The sequence below is a fragment of the Melospiza georgiana genome, chromosome 4 (genome assembly GCF_028018845.1).
Source record: "Melospiza georgiana isolate bMelGeo1 chromosome 4, bMelGeo1.pri, whole genome shotgun sequence".
NCBI classification, from domain to species: Eukaryota; Metazoa; Chordata; class Aves; order Passeriformes; family Passerellidae; genus Melospiza; species Melospiza georgiana.
In genome coordinates this window covers 46,045,219-46,062,238 of record NC_080433.1, presented here as the reverse complement: position 1 = coordinate 46,062,238, position 17,020 = coordinate 46,045,219, and the positions used below count along the sequence as shown (strand labels likewise).

The 17,020-nt window shown below is 38.4% G+C and overlaps 1 protein-coding gene across 3 annotated transcripts in view; it reads right to left on the bottom strand.

Annotated features, from left to right (window-relative positions):
• Window positions 1-17,020, bottom strand: part of PTPRR (protein tyrosine phosphatase receptor type R) — a 139,624-nt gene that overhangs the window by 115,186 nt on the left and 7,418 nt on the right. Inside the window, exons 1-2 of one of the 3 annotated variants that reach the window (XM_058022921.1) lie at window positions 12,838-12,891; window positions 10,081-10,385 (exon numbers count right to left, since the gene is read on the bottom strand). In XM_058022921.1, the coding sequence (XP_057878904.1) occupies window positions 10,081-10,385; window positions 12,838-12,868 (336 nt within the window). In that variant the 5' untranslated portion in view covers window positions 12,869-12,891. Of the gene's footprint in view, window positions 1-10,080; window positions 10,386-12,733; window positions 12,762-12,837; window positions 12,892-17,020 lie in introns of those variants that run through there. The other 2 variants (XM_058022922.1, XM_058022920.1) reach the window with 2 other exon arrangements.

Below are 17,020 nucleotides of genomic sequence, written 5' to 3'. Positions count from 1 at the left end.
TATCCAACCTATATTTTCCTTAGCGCAGCCTAAGCCTGTGTCCTCTGGCTCTGTCAGTTGCTGCCTGGAGAAAGAGACCAACCCTCCTGACTACAGCCACCTTTCAGGAAGCTGCACTGAGTCTCCTTTTCTCCAGGCTAAACACCCCCAGCTCCCTCAGTTGTTTCTCACAGGGCTTGTGCTCCTAGCCCCTCACCAGCCGTGTTGCCCTCCTCTGGACGTGCTCAAGGTACTTTTGAAAGTACCAACAGAAAAATGGGGGAAAAAATGAAATTCATTTCAATCTGTGGCATTGTATAAATTTAGTTTAGTATATTTTAAATGAAAAAAATTCATTTACATTGTCATTGATTTCTGTGCATTGTTTATTAACAATGACTATTCCCAAGGAGAACATGTGATCCCATCCAAATTTGTACAAAGCAGACGTTCCACTATTATTCTCCAACAGCTAAAAAATGTTCAAATGTAAATCTGTTACAATTCATGCTTAAATAAGCATTGACATAACATATGCAGTCTACCACCTTTCTACACTATGAAACACTATTATTTCAGCAGTTCTCATATATAGCCCGACATTCTTCATGATGCATCTATCCTATACTCAATTTAAAGCACTGTAACCACTAAAAGTATTGTCCACCAGTTCATTGTGGTGCAGAGACAAGTAAGAATTAGCTCCATTACAAATCGTCAGTCATGGCTGACCTTCAAAGGGAGGACAGTGAACACCACTTTAATGCTTTCAGCAACAAGACAAAAGACAGAAGAATTTGTACCTCTCTGCTTACTTCCCTTTCCATGTACCAGTTTGATATTGAGGTGACTGAAAAAACATCCTTCACCTGAGAGCTATGCTATCACATTTAAACCCCAGTATCATCTGAGCCTGTGCATTTAATTTCAGAATCCAGTATTTATTCTTTACAAAAGAGATGCCAAAGTGCAGAAATGCTAGAACTAGGAAGCATTTTAAAAAGTAAATTCAGATGACCATCTTCTGCTCCAAAATATTGTTTGGTATTGTTTGGCTTATTCCAAAATTTAAAACTGTGTTTTAAAATATCACATATTAATGTCATGATAATAGAAAAATAATGTGTTTTTAAATTATTTTTCAAAAGCAGTTTTTAGAAGGCTTAATATTTAATGGGTTACACATAGGAGCACATTATGAACCATCTATTAAGAAACTTTATAGAAGCTGTCACTTTTCCTAACAACAAAGTCAGAAGTGAAGAACCAGAAGGATTATTCCAGAGGCTGAACTGCCAGATCCAACAAAACTTTGACTGATAAGGAAACACATGCTGTCTTGCTGTCTTTTATCTGAGTGCCCTTTATCTGCCTTTTAAATGTTTCTGTAAGGGACTTGAGATTTCACAAAAATAGTTCTCTGAGGGTGCTAAAAGAATTTTTAAATGCTTCTGGATTCTTTATTCCTGAACATTATCAACACGATGCATAGATTTATTGTGGGTAGTAGTCACCAATTTTCTATTGCTGGGTCTCATGATCCCAATAGGGCCATCTAGCTTATTTATGATTTTGAACATAAAAATGTGTGAATCTAGTGACGGCACCTGTAACTCTGCTTGCCAGGAAACTTCCCCTTTCCTTAGTCCAATTTAGGCAGTAGTACAAGGTTTCCACTCACTTGTAAGAGGAAAAGAGAACATTGATAGAGGTAGAGCAACCTCCTGAACGTCTGAAGTCCAAGCATGTCTGTACAGTTCTAGGTAATGAAGTCAGTGCAATTCCAACCACTGAGGAGTCCTCTGAACTCAAATGCCAAAACAACCAAAGTGCAGTTTGGACACTGTCATAAAAAAGACAAAGACTTTCCACTATTCTCTAAATCTCTGTGTCTTCTGGAATCCAGTACAGCATGGCACAGAAACAGTATAGAAGCCTTCTTCAGTCTGAGGAATAAATGGGGCCATGTAAGAAACAAGGCTGGGGGGTCTTGGGGGGCTTTGTTTGGGGGCGGGGAGGGTTGCCTCTTTTGGAGAACAAATCAAAACACATACAAGATATTTGTACTGGATCAGCTCAAGAACAATATTTCCCTGAATTTTCAGTTACTTGAAACAATGTGATTTGGGCAAACAAATAATTTCATCTGACAGTATGAGAAAAGTGGTGCTCTCTACCCCTTAGCTAAGCAACTAGATCATGTGAAATGAGAAACAGCTCAAATTCAGTTTTCTCCCCTACCTCCTTTAAAACAAGGCTTTAAGGCAGCTCTCCTACACCTGGGTAAAGAGCCTAAGTAACACTGAAGATCTTTGCTTTGGCTGCAGCTGTATCTGAATTTAATTTCATAGAAATGCTTTAAAAAAATCTAAAATTATCAATTAATAAAGATTTTTCCTAGAGGACAAAATTCACATATTTGAAGAATGGGATAACATAAGCAGATTCTATTCTGCTACACACCAGAATTTAATTTATAGCTGGGATTGGCCAGTAACATGAACACACACTTGAAAGAAATATGGAATAGCTGACACTTCCTTTAGAGAAACTGCCCAAGGCTAACTGTCAATGGCAGTTTAGGCTTTAGTTTAAAAACATATAACATGCCTGCTCCTGAAATCCCCTTTTGATTTAAACAGTGCAGCTTTTGAAAAAAAATTAAATGACTTCAAGAAACATCTTCCCTTCACTAAAAATGCAGGAAAAGGAACGCTGTGACTGAAGAGGATATGGGCAATTTGTGAAAGATATGAACAGCTTTTGTGCAACATCCCACTGAATGTTACAAAAGCACCCCCAAAGTTGCCTTCAGTAAGATAATCAATCAAAGCACTAGGTTGCTGAATATCCTACTAACATTCTTTTAACATTTTGCAAATCAGATGAAAAAAAGTGCCTTAAGGAGGTTTTAGAGCATGTTACAACCAACCTAATGCAATCATTCCTGTTTTCCACAAAGACTGACAGCAAACACAATACCATGCTAATGGTTCAGTATGCAATTATCCCTACTGAAGTGCACAGAGGGAAGCAGAAAGCAAATGAGGCCAACTAATGCAGACTCTCTAGATTTCTTTGTGCAAACAAAATCCAGAATGACAGGGCTGCAGGCTACTAGGTCTATTTGCAGGGCTTGCTGCAGATATGTTATGTCGAGTATAATAACTTAAGGAGTAATGGCGAGCATCAATCTCTCACAAGAAGGTGGCCTTGAGTCTAGGAGCAAAATACTGTGAAAACCTGATATTTGGGGTCACAATGTAAAAAGACACAACAGTGATTAGAACAATCACACTAAGTGTATTGGCTGATACTGCCCACTCTTGAAACGTGTGACCAACATTTAGAGCTTGTTAACAATTCAGCGCTGTAATTATAATAAGATCTTAAAATTTCACTAACAGCATGGCACTCATCCTCTGCTATTCCAAGTATTGCACAAATACATGACCTGGAAATGGATATGGATACAGCTGATACCTCACTAGGTTCTAAGATCTTACACCTCAGAAAGCTCCTTTGAGAAGTTACTGCAGAGACATGATTTTCTATTTATGCCTCCTTGGCCTGGGCTAGTGCCAACCCCTTTCTTAGGCCAGCCATAACAGATGTTCAGTGACAAAACATGACATTTGACTTTTCATTATATTTCATAGATAGTTAGCTTGACTGTTTGCCCCAGCACTGATTGACCTGTCATTTATGGACTACTTGTTCTCCTCACTCATATTTTTTGCCTTATTTTCAATCCATTGTTTTAGCTTAATGTACTTTCAAAAGTATTTTGACCATCTCTTCACAATGTCTACAGAGGGATTGAGCTTAGGGTACTCTTATTAACCAGGAGGAGTAGGATGCAGAGAGCCCTCTGAGTTGCAGCACCAAACTGTGCATGATCTGTCCACACACACAGGAAAATGGGGTTTTTTGAGTCAGAATTTGACAGACTAAAGGCTGAGACCCCAGGGTCAGGCATGGTATTCAAAAAAGCAGCTCCTTAGTCACTTCTATTATTGCAATATAGCATAATCACATCTAGAAATGCATAGAACTACATATACATATGTTTACATCTATGCCAGTCAAAATCAGGGCATTATTGTACAGGATTGATGGGATGATAAACCTACCATTTTGAATAACTTTCAAATTGACCGTAGTATAACATATCATGCAACACATGATGCAAAGCATCAAATCATTTGGTTCAGAAACTGTGCCTCTTCTTTTTTAAGAACACCCCTAATCCTCTTCCATTCTCTAGGTCCCAAAGAAAATTACTTTTATTCTGTGGTATCCTAAAAGTAATCCTAAATTTCTGTCAAATGGATCATGCTTAGCTATCGACACTTCTCACAGACTCCTATGCATATTTATCAGACTGAGACTGTAACATTTCAAGATACCTTCACTGATTGTTCAGCATGGCCTTACTGGGCCACTTAACTGGGGGTGGATGCTGAGCCAGCAGATGCTGACACGAGGGATGGAAGAGTTCCTAACAAAGAGAACTGAAGAAAGGAAGAGACTTCCTCTTATGTCAAGGCATGGTATTCAGGAAAGAGAATAAAAAAGAGATTCTGAAAAAGCAGTCAGTAAAGCGGACAGCTGGGGAAAAAGCGAAAAAAGCTATAAGTGAAAAAACATTATCAGAGCATCTTATTGTCTTGCAAGGGATTCTCAGAAGGTCACTTAGCTTCTGGCATGCAGAAAGATCACAGACAACTTTGCGCTGTGACTCGGAGGGCTCTCTCTATCCTACTCCTCTCATTCAGTAAGACTCAGTGACTTAGCCTTGAAAAAGAAGGCATCTTGTATTACCAAACTGCCAGTGAGAAGAAACATCCATTTTTCATTTAAAGAAAAGTAAAAAATAAATTCCACAAAATTATGGAAATTCCATAGTGCTCTTTGTTCATGAAAGGAAATTTACATTAAATGTCTTCACAAAAGAGGCCGCACTAGGGAAGACATTTTTTGGACTGAAAATAATTGTAAACATTGGATGCCCCCACCTTTTTATCAGGTTCTATTAATAGAGTTCTTCTTATGGCCCCCCCAAACAAATCCAGTCAGTGGAGAGAATTGCAATGCTCAGCAGAAAGGGAATATAGTAGTGTGGCTCCCCTTGTCTCACTGGTATTTTCAAGGAAGGAGCAAGTGGATGCCTTGTGGGCTCCTAGAGGAACTTAGAGACGACATTTCACATGGAAGCCATGACTTCATAAAGAGCACAAAGTATTAGAAAAAGAGACATTTCCAGCAGAAAAGAGGTGTGGGAAGATGAAATAAAATTTAGTAACAAATAATATAGACAAATTCTGGGCTTTGACACTGGAAACTAAACCTGACACATCAGGATATGGGGAATTAAAGGAGAAATAAACTTATACATCTAAGGCCATGTCATCAAGTGAGCAAAAGATGCATCTTTTCTGAGTATGTAGTATGAAGAAAGTTATATAAGAGAAATACAGCAGTACTTGTGGGATGAATGTGACGTAAGTGTAAAAGCAGTTCTGTTGTGGTTTCACAGCCACATGGTTTTCAGATACCCAAACCACCCAGAAGAAGCCCACCTACTTCAACTGTGACCAGATTTGGAAAGGATTTCCACATTATTTCAACAAAAAAATGTGTTGTTTAAGCTGGGATCAACTCCAGATTAAGATGTCACTAAATGTCTGTGTGTGTGTATGAGTATATACAAATAGGTAGTCAGTGTGCAGCTCTGCCTAAGCACCCATTATCATTCATCAATAAGAATCTTGTCACTACAGGCATGTGGAATTAGGGAACTCACCCTGAAGCAGGTATCTAGGCTGTGTTATACTAGGAGATTAAATGCATCTGATACTGTTCTGTGGCTGAGAGAAAACTGATGTGGAAATGGTTCATGTCAGTACTAATCTCCAGATCAGTATGATCACATCTAGTCTGCCTATTGGATATGGTCTCCAACCTATATTAACTCCCTAGGAATCCAGAAAGTGTTTAGAAACATGCTAGATATCTTAATAGATACCAGCCCAAATATCTGGTTTCCACATGAATATCTATTACAGATACATATGTTGCTGTGCTTTATTCTTCCACTGAATCCTCTCTCAAAGTAGTAGCACCTGAAGTTCTTAATTGTGCTCTTCAGCATGCTTGAAAGTAAATAGTTCAAATATTGAGACCAAATAAATGTGATGATATGGGAAAGCTATAGCTCTGAGGAATACAACCCTACACAAAATGCTGTGAAAAAGGCAAAGAAAAGCTCTGTATGGCTGTCTGTGAATCATATGTGCCATTGACATTAACTGAAAGAAACTAATTAAATCAATTCAGTTCAGTAACACTCATGCAAATCAAACAAAAGAGATGAGCTGAATTTTAGCTACAGTACAGCACTGTGGAATTTCTAAGCAAGAGAAAAAGAAACAGATTTCATATTTATATAAGAAGGTATATAGTAAGAATGAGGTGTGAAAGGGAAAATTTTGATATATTGAGCAAGTGTATTACCTTTACATTTCTGAAACACTTCACAGGATGCAAGTGATAAAAGCATCTGAGTACCTTGGTCCAATCTTGGTCCAATACACTTGTGTGCCTGAGAGGCTTTGGACAGACCAAACTACATCAGGTTACAAGGGATGATGCTTTAGAATATCCATGAGGTAATAATTTAGACCTAGTCTGAGCTGAAACCTTTGCTACTGCTTTTCTCTCAAGTTTTTATATGTCTGTATTTTGGCTTTTTTTAAATAGTATGTTAGACAGTATTTTCTATCATAAGTGATTATCCACATTCTGTTCTCACTTTCCATGTACTGTCTTGACCTTTGTGGTTCTTATATTCAGAATTGCAAAGACTTGGAATAAACATAAATAAACATTTTGAGAACTTGTTCACTGCACTAATAATTCTCTAATACCTTCAATGAGTATATGGTTTCTGAAATACAGATAAAATAATTCTGAAATAAAAGCTTTCAAATAGAAAATTCAAGTATTACAAAAAATTATGTAACTCTGTATGTTATCCAAGCAATTTTCAGATGACTTAGTCTCACATCATCTAGAGAGACAGTTAAACAGAACATATGGGTAAGCACTAAGGCATTTATAGAACAGTCAAAATGCCTCTAAGAGCTCTGAATTGTCCTTACTTCCTTCAATAAACAAAGTGAACTGAACACCAACACACACACATACACACAAACAAAGGAACTTAATATCAAGTAATGTGATTGCCTTTCATTATATAAAACTCCCTCCCAGAAAATAAATACCTCCTCTTCCTCACTTAGGCAAACAAGAACTACACTGTCCCCAGTTTCAGTAAAATTACTTAACATGTTCTTTATTGTTAGAGTCACAAAACATCGCTTTTTGACAAAACACCTGCAGAATTCTTGGCTTCATAGCACTCTGGTGGGCATTGGCAACATTTTCCTTGTCAGATGGTTTAGTCCTTAGCAAAAAATGCAACCTTGTAATAGTTCTGCACTAGGCATCCACTCACCCTGCCTTTCCACTTTAATCATGAAGAAAATGGACCTTAAGTCACTGAAATTAGCTTGAATTCAGTTTCCTCTCCTCTGCAGAGCTAACAGAGCATAGATTTATTAAATAAAAAAAAAGTTGCTGGCTTTCATAGTAAATCACAATGTGCACCAATCATATAACTGGATTACAGGAAGCACCAACAGTAGCAACTGCTCTTTCAAGTTGAGCAACCAGCAACATTGCTAAAGGCTGGAACAAAAAGGGTCAGCCAGGGCAAAACAACAAACACTCACACTTGCCCTACATATTAAAAACCAGAAAGCAGCAACAGGCAGTGAGTGCTAATTCAAAACAAAGAGGGAACGATCCACATGCAATTCAAAACAAACCAGCTTCCCTTACATTAACACTACAATCTACTTCAGGTGACACTCAAGAGGGAGAAACAGAATGTTGAAATACAGAAGCCTGGAAAGAGCAGGGCTGTGCTTGGATGATGGCAACCACTCTGCTGTGGGACAGCTGCCCTTTTAAAGAAGGCATCTTCAAAATTCTGAGGGTGGGATTAGTCCAATGCACTGCCTGACTCACAGCACTTTGGCCTCAAACATATGCTTCCCCAAAGGCTTTTTCTGAAAGGATGACATTAGAAATAAACCAAAACCACTGTCCTTCAGCACACCCAGAGACAGCTGAAGAACCCAAGCAATAAACAGCTTTCATGTCATGATTAGCTCATGCTGTTATACCTCCCCTTAAAGCACATATGGTTCTCAGCCAGAACAGAAGGCTTCAGAGCAGCAGTTCCATCCTAGAAATGCAGTAGCAAAGCCTCAGACCAAAGCCACTTAATGAGAACTTAATACAGATTTAATGGACCTTTTTTTAATGTGAATTTATCTGCCAATTGAAAATCTGCCTCATTTAGCTTTTAATGCAGGCACAGAGCCAGTCAGCTAAAATCAGGGTAGCCCTAGAATATTTTGCAGGATTCTTCCATTACTACTTGAGGACCATGGGACTCCAAAACTGTGCAAAACCTTAGTAAAACAACAATTCATAGGTAACAATGTCATCTAATGAAAAAAAAAGCAGGGCCATGCCTATTCTGAGTTCCTTGCACTAATAGAAAGGAACTTCTACACCTTGAGTAGAAGTGAAATAATGCTTGCACTGGAAAGAAGGGAGCAGGTACCTTCACTACAGAGTCAGCCCTGCTGGTTAGGCTAGCTTTGAGGATAGATACATCCAGTTGCTTGGCATCTCCTTCCCTTCATCAATACCATTCAGTATTGGGACTCTGTTTGCAGTTGGCCTGTCCCCAGCAAAGCAAGACTGACAGTCCCTTATTTTGCTCTGATATGGATACTTCCACACAGCTAGTACACTAACAGTGCTAGCCATATAAACTCAGATGAGGAGGTCTTCTTTGTATGGGATGCAGCAAGTCCAGAGCACAGCTTTTTGAACCTAGTTCCCTGACAGTACTTTTTATCTGCTAAAACTAATAATGGGCAAATAAAACTACTACCATCTTTTTCTTTCACCCTGATTATTCTTTTCATTGTCACTACTCTATTGCACTTGGAGCATTCATGAGGGCAGATCTCTAGAGTACCATACAGAGAACTCCTATGGGATTCTGAAACACTTGCTGTGCTAACATGCTCTTGTGTTCTGTGCTCTTTTTTCCTTGTTTGTAAAGTCCATTTTCTTTTAATCTCTCATCTTCCTCTGAAACAAGCAATTTACAGATTTCACTTTAATCTTTTTTAGTTCCCTCTAATGAGTGCACAAGTGGCTCTTCTTCCCTCCAGGAATCAAGAAGAGCTGCCCACGCATGGGGGTGAGGAAAGCAGTGTCTGTGCAGAACACATACAGACTGTACCGTGCACCCCACCAAGGACAGCTCTCCTGACAGCAGGCTGCTCCACTGGCCTGAAGGGTGAGGATGCAGCAGGGCAGCACCAGGATATGGTTAAACTGACAGGCCCTTCCCTGCAGGAGGGAGCACGGCCATCATCATCCTCAGAATGGGAAAGTTCACACAAAGAATTAACTGACACTGGAGGGTCCCCAATCCTTGTGTCCCAGAAGAAGTGCATACACCAACAAAGTTCTTACTCTTTGCAAGAAACAGAATTTTTTTTTTGAGGAACAGAAGTGAATGAAACCTTTATGTCACCCTTTTAAAACCTCACTGCCTCTGTAGAATAGTTCTCTGAAGTACATTTTCTTGTGACCTATGCAGAATAAGTTTAAAGCCTATCCAGAAAAAACCGTGCAAACATCAGTCAAGACAAGAGGATCAACAGCATTTGAGGAAAGGTAAGATCTTTACCTACAGAGAGGCCATTTTCTGCACTGGTCCACCAGATTGTTTGTTAATCAGAGTGTGATTATATAAATGTAAATTCCACCAAAGTGAAGAAATTTAAGATAAGAGGTCATTATTTGGATTTAGATGATCAGTCAGGCTACCCAAAGTTGCAATCTGTCTTTATTTAAATACAGGCATATTTATTCTAAAAAATAAAAATTTATTCTAAAAAATTTATTCCAAAAAAACCCCTCCAAAACCCATAAAAAGTCACTTACCACAATAATCACATTCGTTGTAGGAATGGGAAGATTCTCCACTTCCAAATCTTGACCAGTCATTGCTAAGAGATTGAGGGATGGGTCATAAACAGACCTGGGGAAGGCTGATTTAACAATTATTGCAGGGTGCAACTTGCTTATTTTGGTGTGGGAAGAAGAACGGAAATTTTGTTTGGAATCCTTATAGCTGTCTGTATCCAAACTTTTCTCCACACTCTCCACATGGTGATAAATAAACACAGGTTTTCCACTCTTTCGCTGATGAATTGCCAAAAAGTGATCACTGTCTCCAGAAAAGCAGCCTGTGGAAAGAGAAGAGTAAGTTTAGAATGCCTCTCTTGGCTATTCTGTACATGGCACTGGAAATTCAATGAGACCTTTGAGTTCTGAGAAATTCAGAAAAATATTTTTAGAATACAAGAATTCACTTAACATCTTACAATGTGTTTTCTATAGCAATAGATTAACAAGACTACAGTCTATTAAGTATGTGAAGTGTACCACATTCTTAAGCTCATTCCCACAGGGCTTTAAAAACGGTTTTTATATTTCCAGCCATGGGTATAGTTAAAAAAATTATATACAAAAGCAGAACACATGCTGAGCCAAGTTCAACTTCTGTATTGATATTAACTTCAATCACAAAACTTATGGAGTCAACTTACTGATACATTTTGTCACCTAGTAATACCAAAGATGAGAATAGCAGTGATCATGTTAAAAATGGGCACTTAGAAGAAGAGCTAAAAAACCAGATCAAAAAATCAGATTTAAAATTCAGATGAGTCCATAATCCCAATTCTACATTATTTACATTATTTACTCAGCTGCTTATATCAGGAGATCTTTTAGCTCCTTATGCCAACTCTTGTTATGACCCAAACTTCACTGGAGGATTGCCTGGCCAGCCAATGGAACATCTGGCTGTCTGCAGAGGAGAACACTGGTGTGTGGCCATACCTTGCATACCTTGGAGCTGGGCACAAAGAACTCTCTTTGTCCCTTAGATTAGGGAACTGGAGACAGGGGACTTGAGCATTGCTAACGAGGAGTTAGAGAGAGTTGGGCCTGTTCAGCCTTGAGACGAGATGGCTGAGAGGAGACCTCATCAATGTCTGTCAGTATCTGAAGGCAGGGTGTCAAGAGGAGGTTTCCAGGCTCTTCTCAGTGGTGCCCAGCCATGGGACAAGAGGCAATGGGCAGAAACTGATGCACAGGAAGTTCCACCTGAATATGGGGAAGAACTTCACTGTGTGAGTGACTGAGCACTGGAACAGATTGCCCAGAGAGGTTGTGGAGTCTCCCTCACTGGAGATGCTCAAGAACAGTCTGGATGAAATCCTGTGCAGAGTGCTCTCAGATGACCCTGCTTGAGCAGGGAGGTTGGACCATATGATTCCACTGGTCCCTTCCAACCCTACCCATTCTGTGATTCTGTAATTACATGGGTTTAACTAATTATGTGTTAGTAAAAAAAAAGATATCTTTTGAAGGACAAAATACTTCCTGATGATGCCTTTATAAGAGGAACTAAGACTAAATTTTTATTTGGTTTTCTGTTTTGTTTTCCTTTTTTTTTTTCATGGATGAAAAATAGTGAATCTTCAGTGCCTTTATGCTGAACAGAAAAGCTACAGTTGGGCTCCCAGTCTGGAAGGCAGTCTATGTGATCAGAAAAACAGGCAAGGCTCAGCTGCCTCACAGATAAAAAGTAACCGAAGCTGCATTAGTCACCTCCAGAAAAAAAACTCCAAGAAACCCAGCGTGGTAGAAAAGGGACTTTGTGTTCTGAGAGAAGTGCACCCAGAGAGCTCACTCTGATCAGCCTGGAATTTCCTCTTCAGATGCTGCTGGACTTAATGGCAATGTTAAATTTGAGAGCTGATTTTTAGTTAAAAAAATATAAAATCAATCTTATTTTAATTCTCATAATAAGCTATGAAGACCAGCTTAGCACCAACAACATTTCAATTCAGGGTGAACAAGAAATCAATTTGTTCTATTCAAACTGAATTTTTCCTCTGATTTTTTTTGCTCCTGTAAACAAATCAAAATAATCAGTCATTTGCACAGCTCTACCCAGTGCCCTTAGGAGGTTTCAGTGTAGGTAATTACATTCTGTTGACCTAATTTCCTCATGAAATTTCAGTCAGGGAAATCAAGGACAATACCTTATCTGTGCTATCTGATGCTTTGCATCATTGAGAAATGCATTCTCTGGAATAAGTGGGTCCCTGTCAGTAGGCAGTGAAGCAATTTATAATATACATGAACAGAAAATCAATAGTAAAAAGACAGAACACAGATCCTCTATTATAAAGTAAAATGCTAAATCTAAGACTACTCTTTCAAATGGCTGAAACAAACACAATCACCTAGATAACTACTGAGGTCATATGTTTTCAGCTCTCGACAGGTTTTGATTGCAAAGACATCTGAAAGCAGAAGAAATAAAAGAGAAACTGCAGACTATAGTCTTAAAGAGGGCTGAACTTCAAAACTTGTTAAACTTGCTGGGTTCTCATTAAGCTTTTTGGGTGTTGGCTTCATTGATAAAATCCTAAGGGCTGGTCTTAAATAGCAATTTAGAGAGTTGTGTCAGGGACAAAATAAAAAAAAAGAAGCATCAGCACTTCTCATTGTCACCTACTTCTCACAGTCATCTCTTTGCGGTATTTATTTTCATGTCTCCTTCACAGAAAACCAGTATTTCAAAACTGATCATAGATAAGACAAAGGAATGTAACCACCAACACATTCGGTGAGTCTTCTTTGCTTCCTTCATTCCTGCTCCTTTGTTTCTGAGGGTATCAAACCAACTGTGATTCTTCTTCAATTCTTTGTATGGCATTTTCTACCCACTTCAGTATTCCAAATTTCCCTCTTTATTTCATTATTTTCACTGAATGGAGCAGAAAAGAATACAATTAACGACCAGCTTAAATTCTCCCCTGAATATTTTTGACTGAAAAAATAGTTAAAGGAACTACTGAAAAAGCTCATTTGTCCTTGAATCTCAATACTTTTAACAGCAGAATCACCATTTGCTTCTAAATCCCAGACCTGCTTCCATTAGAATGCTAAATATCACATCAGTAGCACCAGGCCCTGCAGCCAAACAAGGTTCATTGTAGTAGATTTTCAAGATGGACAATGAAATATATTGTTTAACCTGTAGTAATGAGAAATTAATGTCTAATTACATAACATTACACTTTATACTCACGCAGTTTTATTTTCATCAGCTAAGCATTCAGATGTTCAAATATGTTCCAAAAAAATTACCACAATGAATTTGTTTATCTGGGAAGTCCACATAGCCCCAGTATCTTAAGTAAGTTACAAGCATCCACAGTGCCCCATGTGAAAAACTCCACTTGGATGACTGTGTTTAAGGCCCTAACTACTACCAGACTTTGGCTCCCAGACTGCCACGGATGCCTTGGGTGACCCTCAGAAATGGTCATCCTTGGTACTACAGGGGAACCTAAACACCTAAACTTCCTCTCAATTTGATGAAGTGTTAATATATTCCTTCTCGACCCTCCAGACTTCAGCCCCAAACACAAACAATCAGGCACCAACCAGACACGTGGAGAATTAAGGAGTTATAAATACCAGTACTTCTGCCACATAACACCTTCAAATATTTCTACTCTCCAGCCCTCAAGGGAGAGAAGACTGGGATTCCTATATCAAACTATGCACTTCTACAAAAAAGGAATGCTTCTCTGCAGCCACCAGGGAAACTGTCAGAAGCTATGAGGAACTGATTTTGGTGCCTTTTAAGCTTCAGATATTCCAACACACACAAAAATTCAGTAAATATGGTTTAGGAAAAGGTTCAAAAACATAATTCCCAGAGGTTTCTCTTCAATAAGCTTAGCAAACTTCATCCACAATTATGTTCTGATATTTTCTTCACACTACCCTGTTTGAACTCTACTTCAGGATGTAGAGTTATTTATGACTCATTTGAAATATTCACTCACTTGAAATATAGTGCTGATATTATCTATTAACTATAATAATTTTATTCCTTCTCCTAAAATTGTCTCCCTTCAAGTGTATTTACAAAGAATTATGGTTTATTCTGCCTCAGCACTGAGAACAGACTAGATGTTAGATTGTGATTCCATGCTATTTTCTTCTATCCAAAAAAATGCTGAGTCTTCACCTATCTCTCAGCTCAATGTAGCCATCTTCATGTCAAGAGAAATTTTATTCCAAAGTGAACAATAATCAATGGTTAATTTCAAACTCACATCAGACCTTTATGAGTAGCAGGTCTGTTTTTCTCCTAGAAAACAACCAGTCCTTTCCTCAATGCAATGGTTATTACTTATCAAGTAATAACCATTCCAGCTTCCTTTAGTAACAGAAATGCTGCACTGTGATTCTCCACTGATCTGAACTGCTCATTCCACCCTCCAGTTCTGCTCTGTACAATGTAGTGACTGGTCACCACTCTTTACTAGATTTTAGCTCCTGATGAACATTGCTATTTCTTTCTCTGCTCTTTACCTATAGGTTGACTTTTCCTTCCTTGCAGCTCCACCATGCCACTGCTTTTCTTTAGATTATTTTTTAACAAGAAAACCTGTCATGATCTTGCTTCCATGTTTATCCACTGTAAGTCCCTTCTTTAATTTAGCTGCTCCTGTACAACAGTATTCTCTTTACAGATATTCTCAGATTTAGTTACATTTCCAATCCCTGGAGCTGTGCTTCTAGAACCTCTACCAAGTACAACACTACATCCATTAAAGTGCAACAAGAAGCTCCAGGCTGATGTAGAATGCATATTTTCTAAATCTGAACATCTTCACTACTTGTACTAGTTTCAGTATTTCTATCATCGCCACCATTTGCCATCCTCCTGAAAGGAAAATTGTACAGATCCCAAGAAATTCCCTGTTCTGCAGAATCCAGCTGCTCTGCTTAATAGTTCAAAATATGTGTTCACTTGATCTTTTTAGTTGTCTGCAGAATCATACAAAATAAAACTATTTCTGTCATAAACTAAAAAGAGGAAAAAAAATATAATCTACAGAAGACTGATGGAGAATGGGACAGTAGGATTCCATATCAAATATACACATCATTACAGTATATGGACAGCACAAAATTTCCTCATGAAAACAGATAGGTAAATCACAGGAATGTTAGATAGCACATGCTTATGAGCCTGTCTACAAAGTTGCATTATATGTGCAGAAAGGAAAGCCTATAATAAATAGTAAATCCAATGTGCTGAATGTTATGGGCACTTTTGACTGTTCCAGTTGGCCTCTGCCAGACAGAGGAAAACCCAAGATTTCTTTAGACTGTCTTGACTCTCTAAATAGTTTAAGACAATTGACATTTTATCTCATAGCAACCTGTCAGAAAATTATTAGACTCCCAATTCCCAAATATCTTCACTTTTGCTAGAACAGACAGATAAAAAACTTCAAGATAGTAAAGATTCATTAATCAGCCAGTAACACAGCAGCATGTTTTTTATCTTCTTAAAACATAAAAATATCACAGCTTTACAGATATTTTATTAAACATCCTTGTTAAGGAAATTATGCCTCCCTACTCACCCCACTCAGTCAAAGAAGCTTTCCTTGCCAGCTCAGCCCCAGGTTTCCCACAGCAGAGTCTCAGACCTCTGCTTCCTTTAAATAATTTTACCATGATACAACAACACAAAAGCCACTCAAGCCAGGTGCCTCCCCCTTAACATCCTCTACAGCCACAAACTAGAAATTTATTTGACTGGAAAAGGAAAAGTCCCAGTGGGACATAACATAAACCTGATAGGGCCACGATAATGGTGTCTAAAGTAATGATGTGTGTCTGGAAAAACAACTTGAGGTAATTTCTTAAATCTTGTTATTTATCTTAATCCGAATAAATTTGGTTAAGTTATGCTCCTGAAACATCACATTTTTCTATAATGGGATACATACTCTATATTTGCTACTGTAAGCAGTGCAGCCACCCCAAACCCACTGACAAAAGTGCAGTGCTGTATCTGACTAGTAAACGAAACACACAAATGAATATAGATACCTAGTGCATATATTTTAAATGCACAATAGTACCTAATACACTTAACACACTAGCACTATAATAACACTGGGTCTTTTTATAGTAAAAAGAACTTGGTATATTACACAGCTTGAGGTTTCTATGCTAAAAGCTGGAAACTGAATGGAAAAAAGCATAAAATGCAGACTCATTTCATAAGGGAACAACATGCTGAAACTTGATGGATTGCTTTCAAAGATAAATTTAATTCAAATGCAATTTGAGTTACAGTACTTAAGGCTGTTGCCAAGTAATTTCTCATTTTCACTAACAAAAATACTTACCAAATTTTGGTAATTAAATTTTGTACCCTGAGCTCCCCATGCTTTTTTCCTTTCTGTTTGGCTCACCACTCTGAAAGAAGCTCTCTGTCCTATACAAACTTCCTTCAAACCTATAAATGGGGCCCAGACTGGACAGGCTTGGCTTTATCATCTCTTGCACCACGGTTTATTACCTGTTGAGCAGCTATCCTAGTCACTGTGAGATGCAGGTCAATGTACTTGTGCAGACCAATGATCAATCCTCTCCAGTAACTCCAAAGTTCTCTCAGCTGGGAGATTCATTCCCTGCCTCTTTTTAGAACATCAAGATAGAAATGGACTCCCATTCAGAGCAGAGTTTGCAGTTCTCTCTTGTCTATACAAGGACCAAGGAGGTCTTGTCCCACAGAAAGGAGAAAAAAAATGCTTAAGTGCCAAAATGCTTATTATCATGCTGACCATTTATGAGCATGGTTCTAACCCTCAGGAGTTACAACAGCAATGATCCAAAGGAAAATGCTAACTGTTGGTAATTCTAGACATAGCACAAACACTGCTGCAGATTTAGAAGACTTCTGTCTGTTCTGGACTGTGAA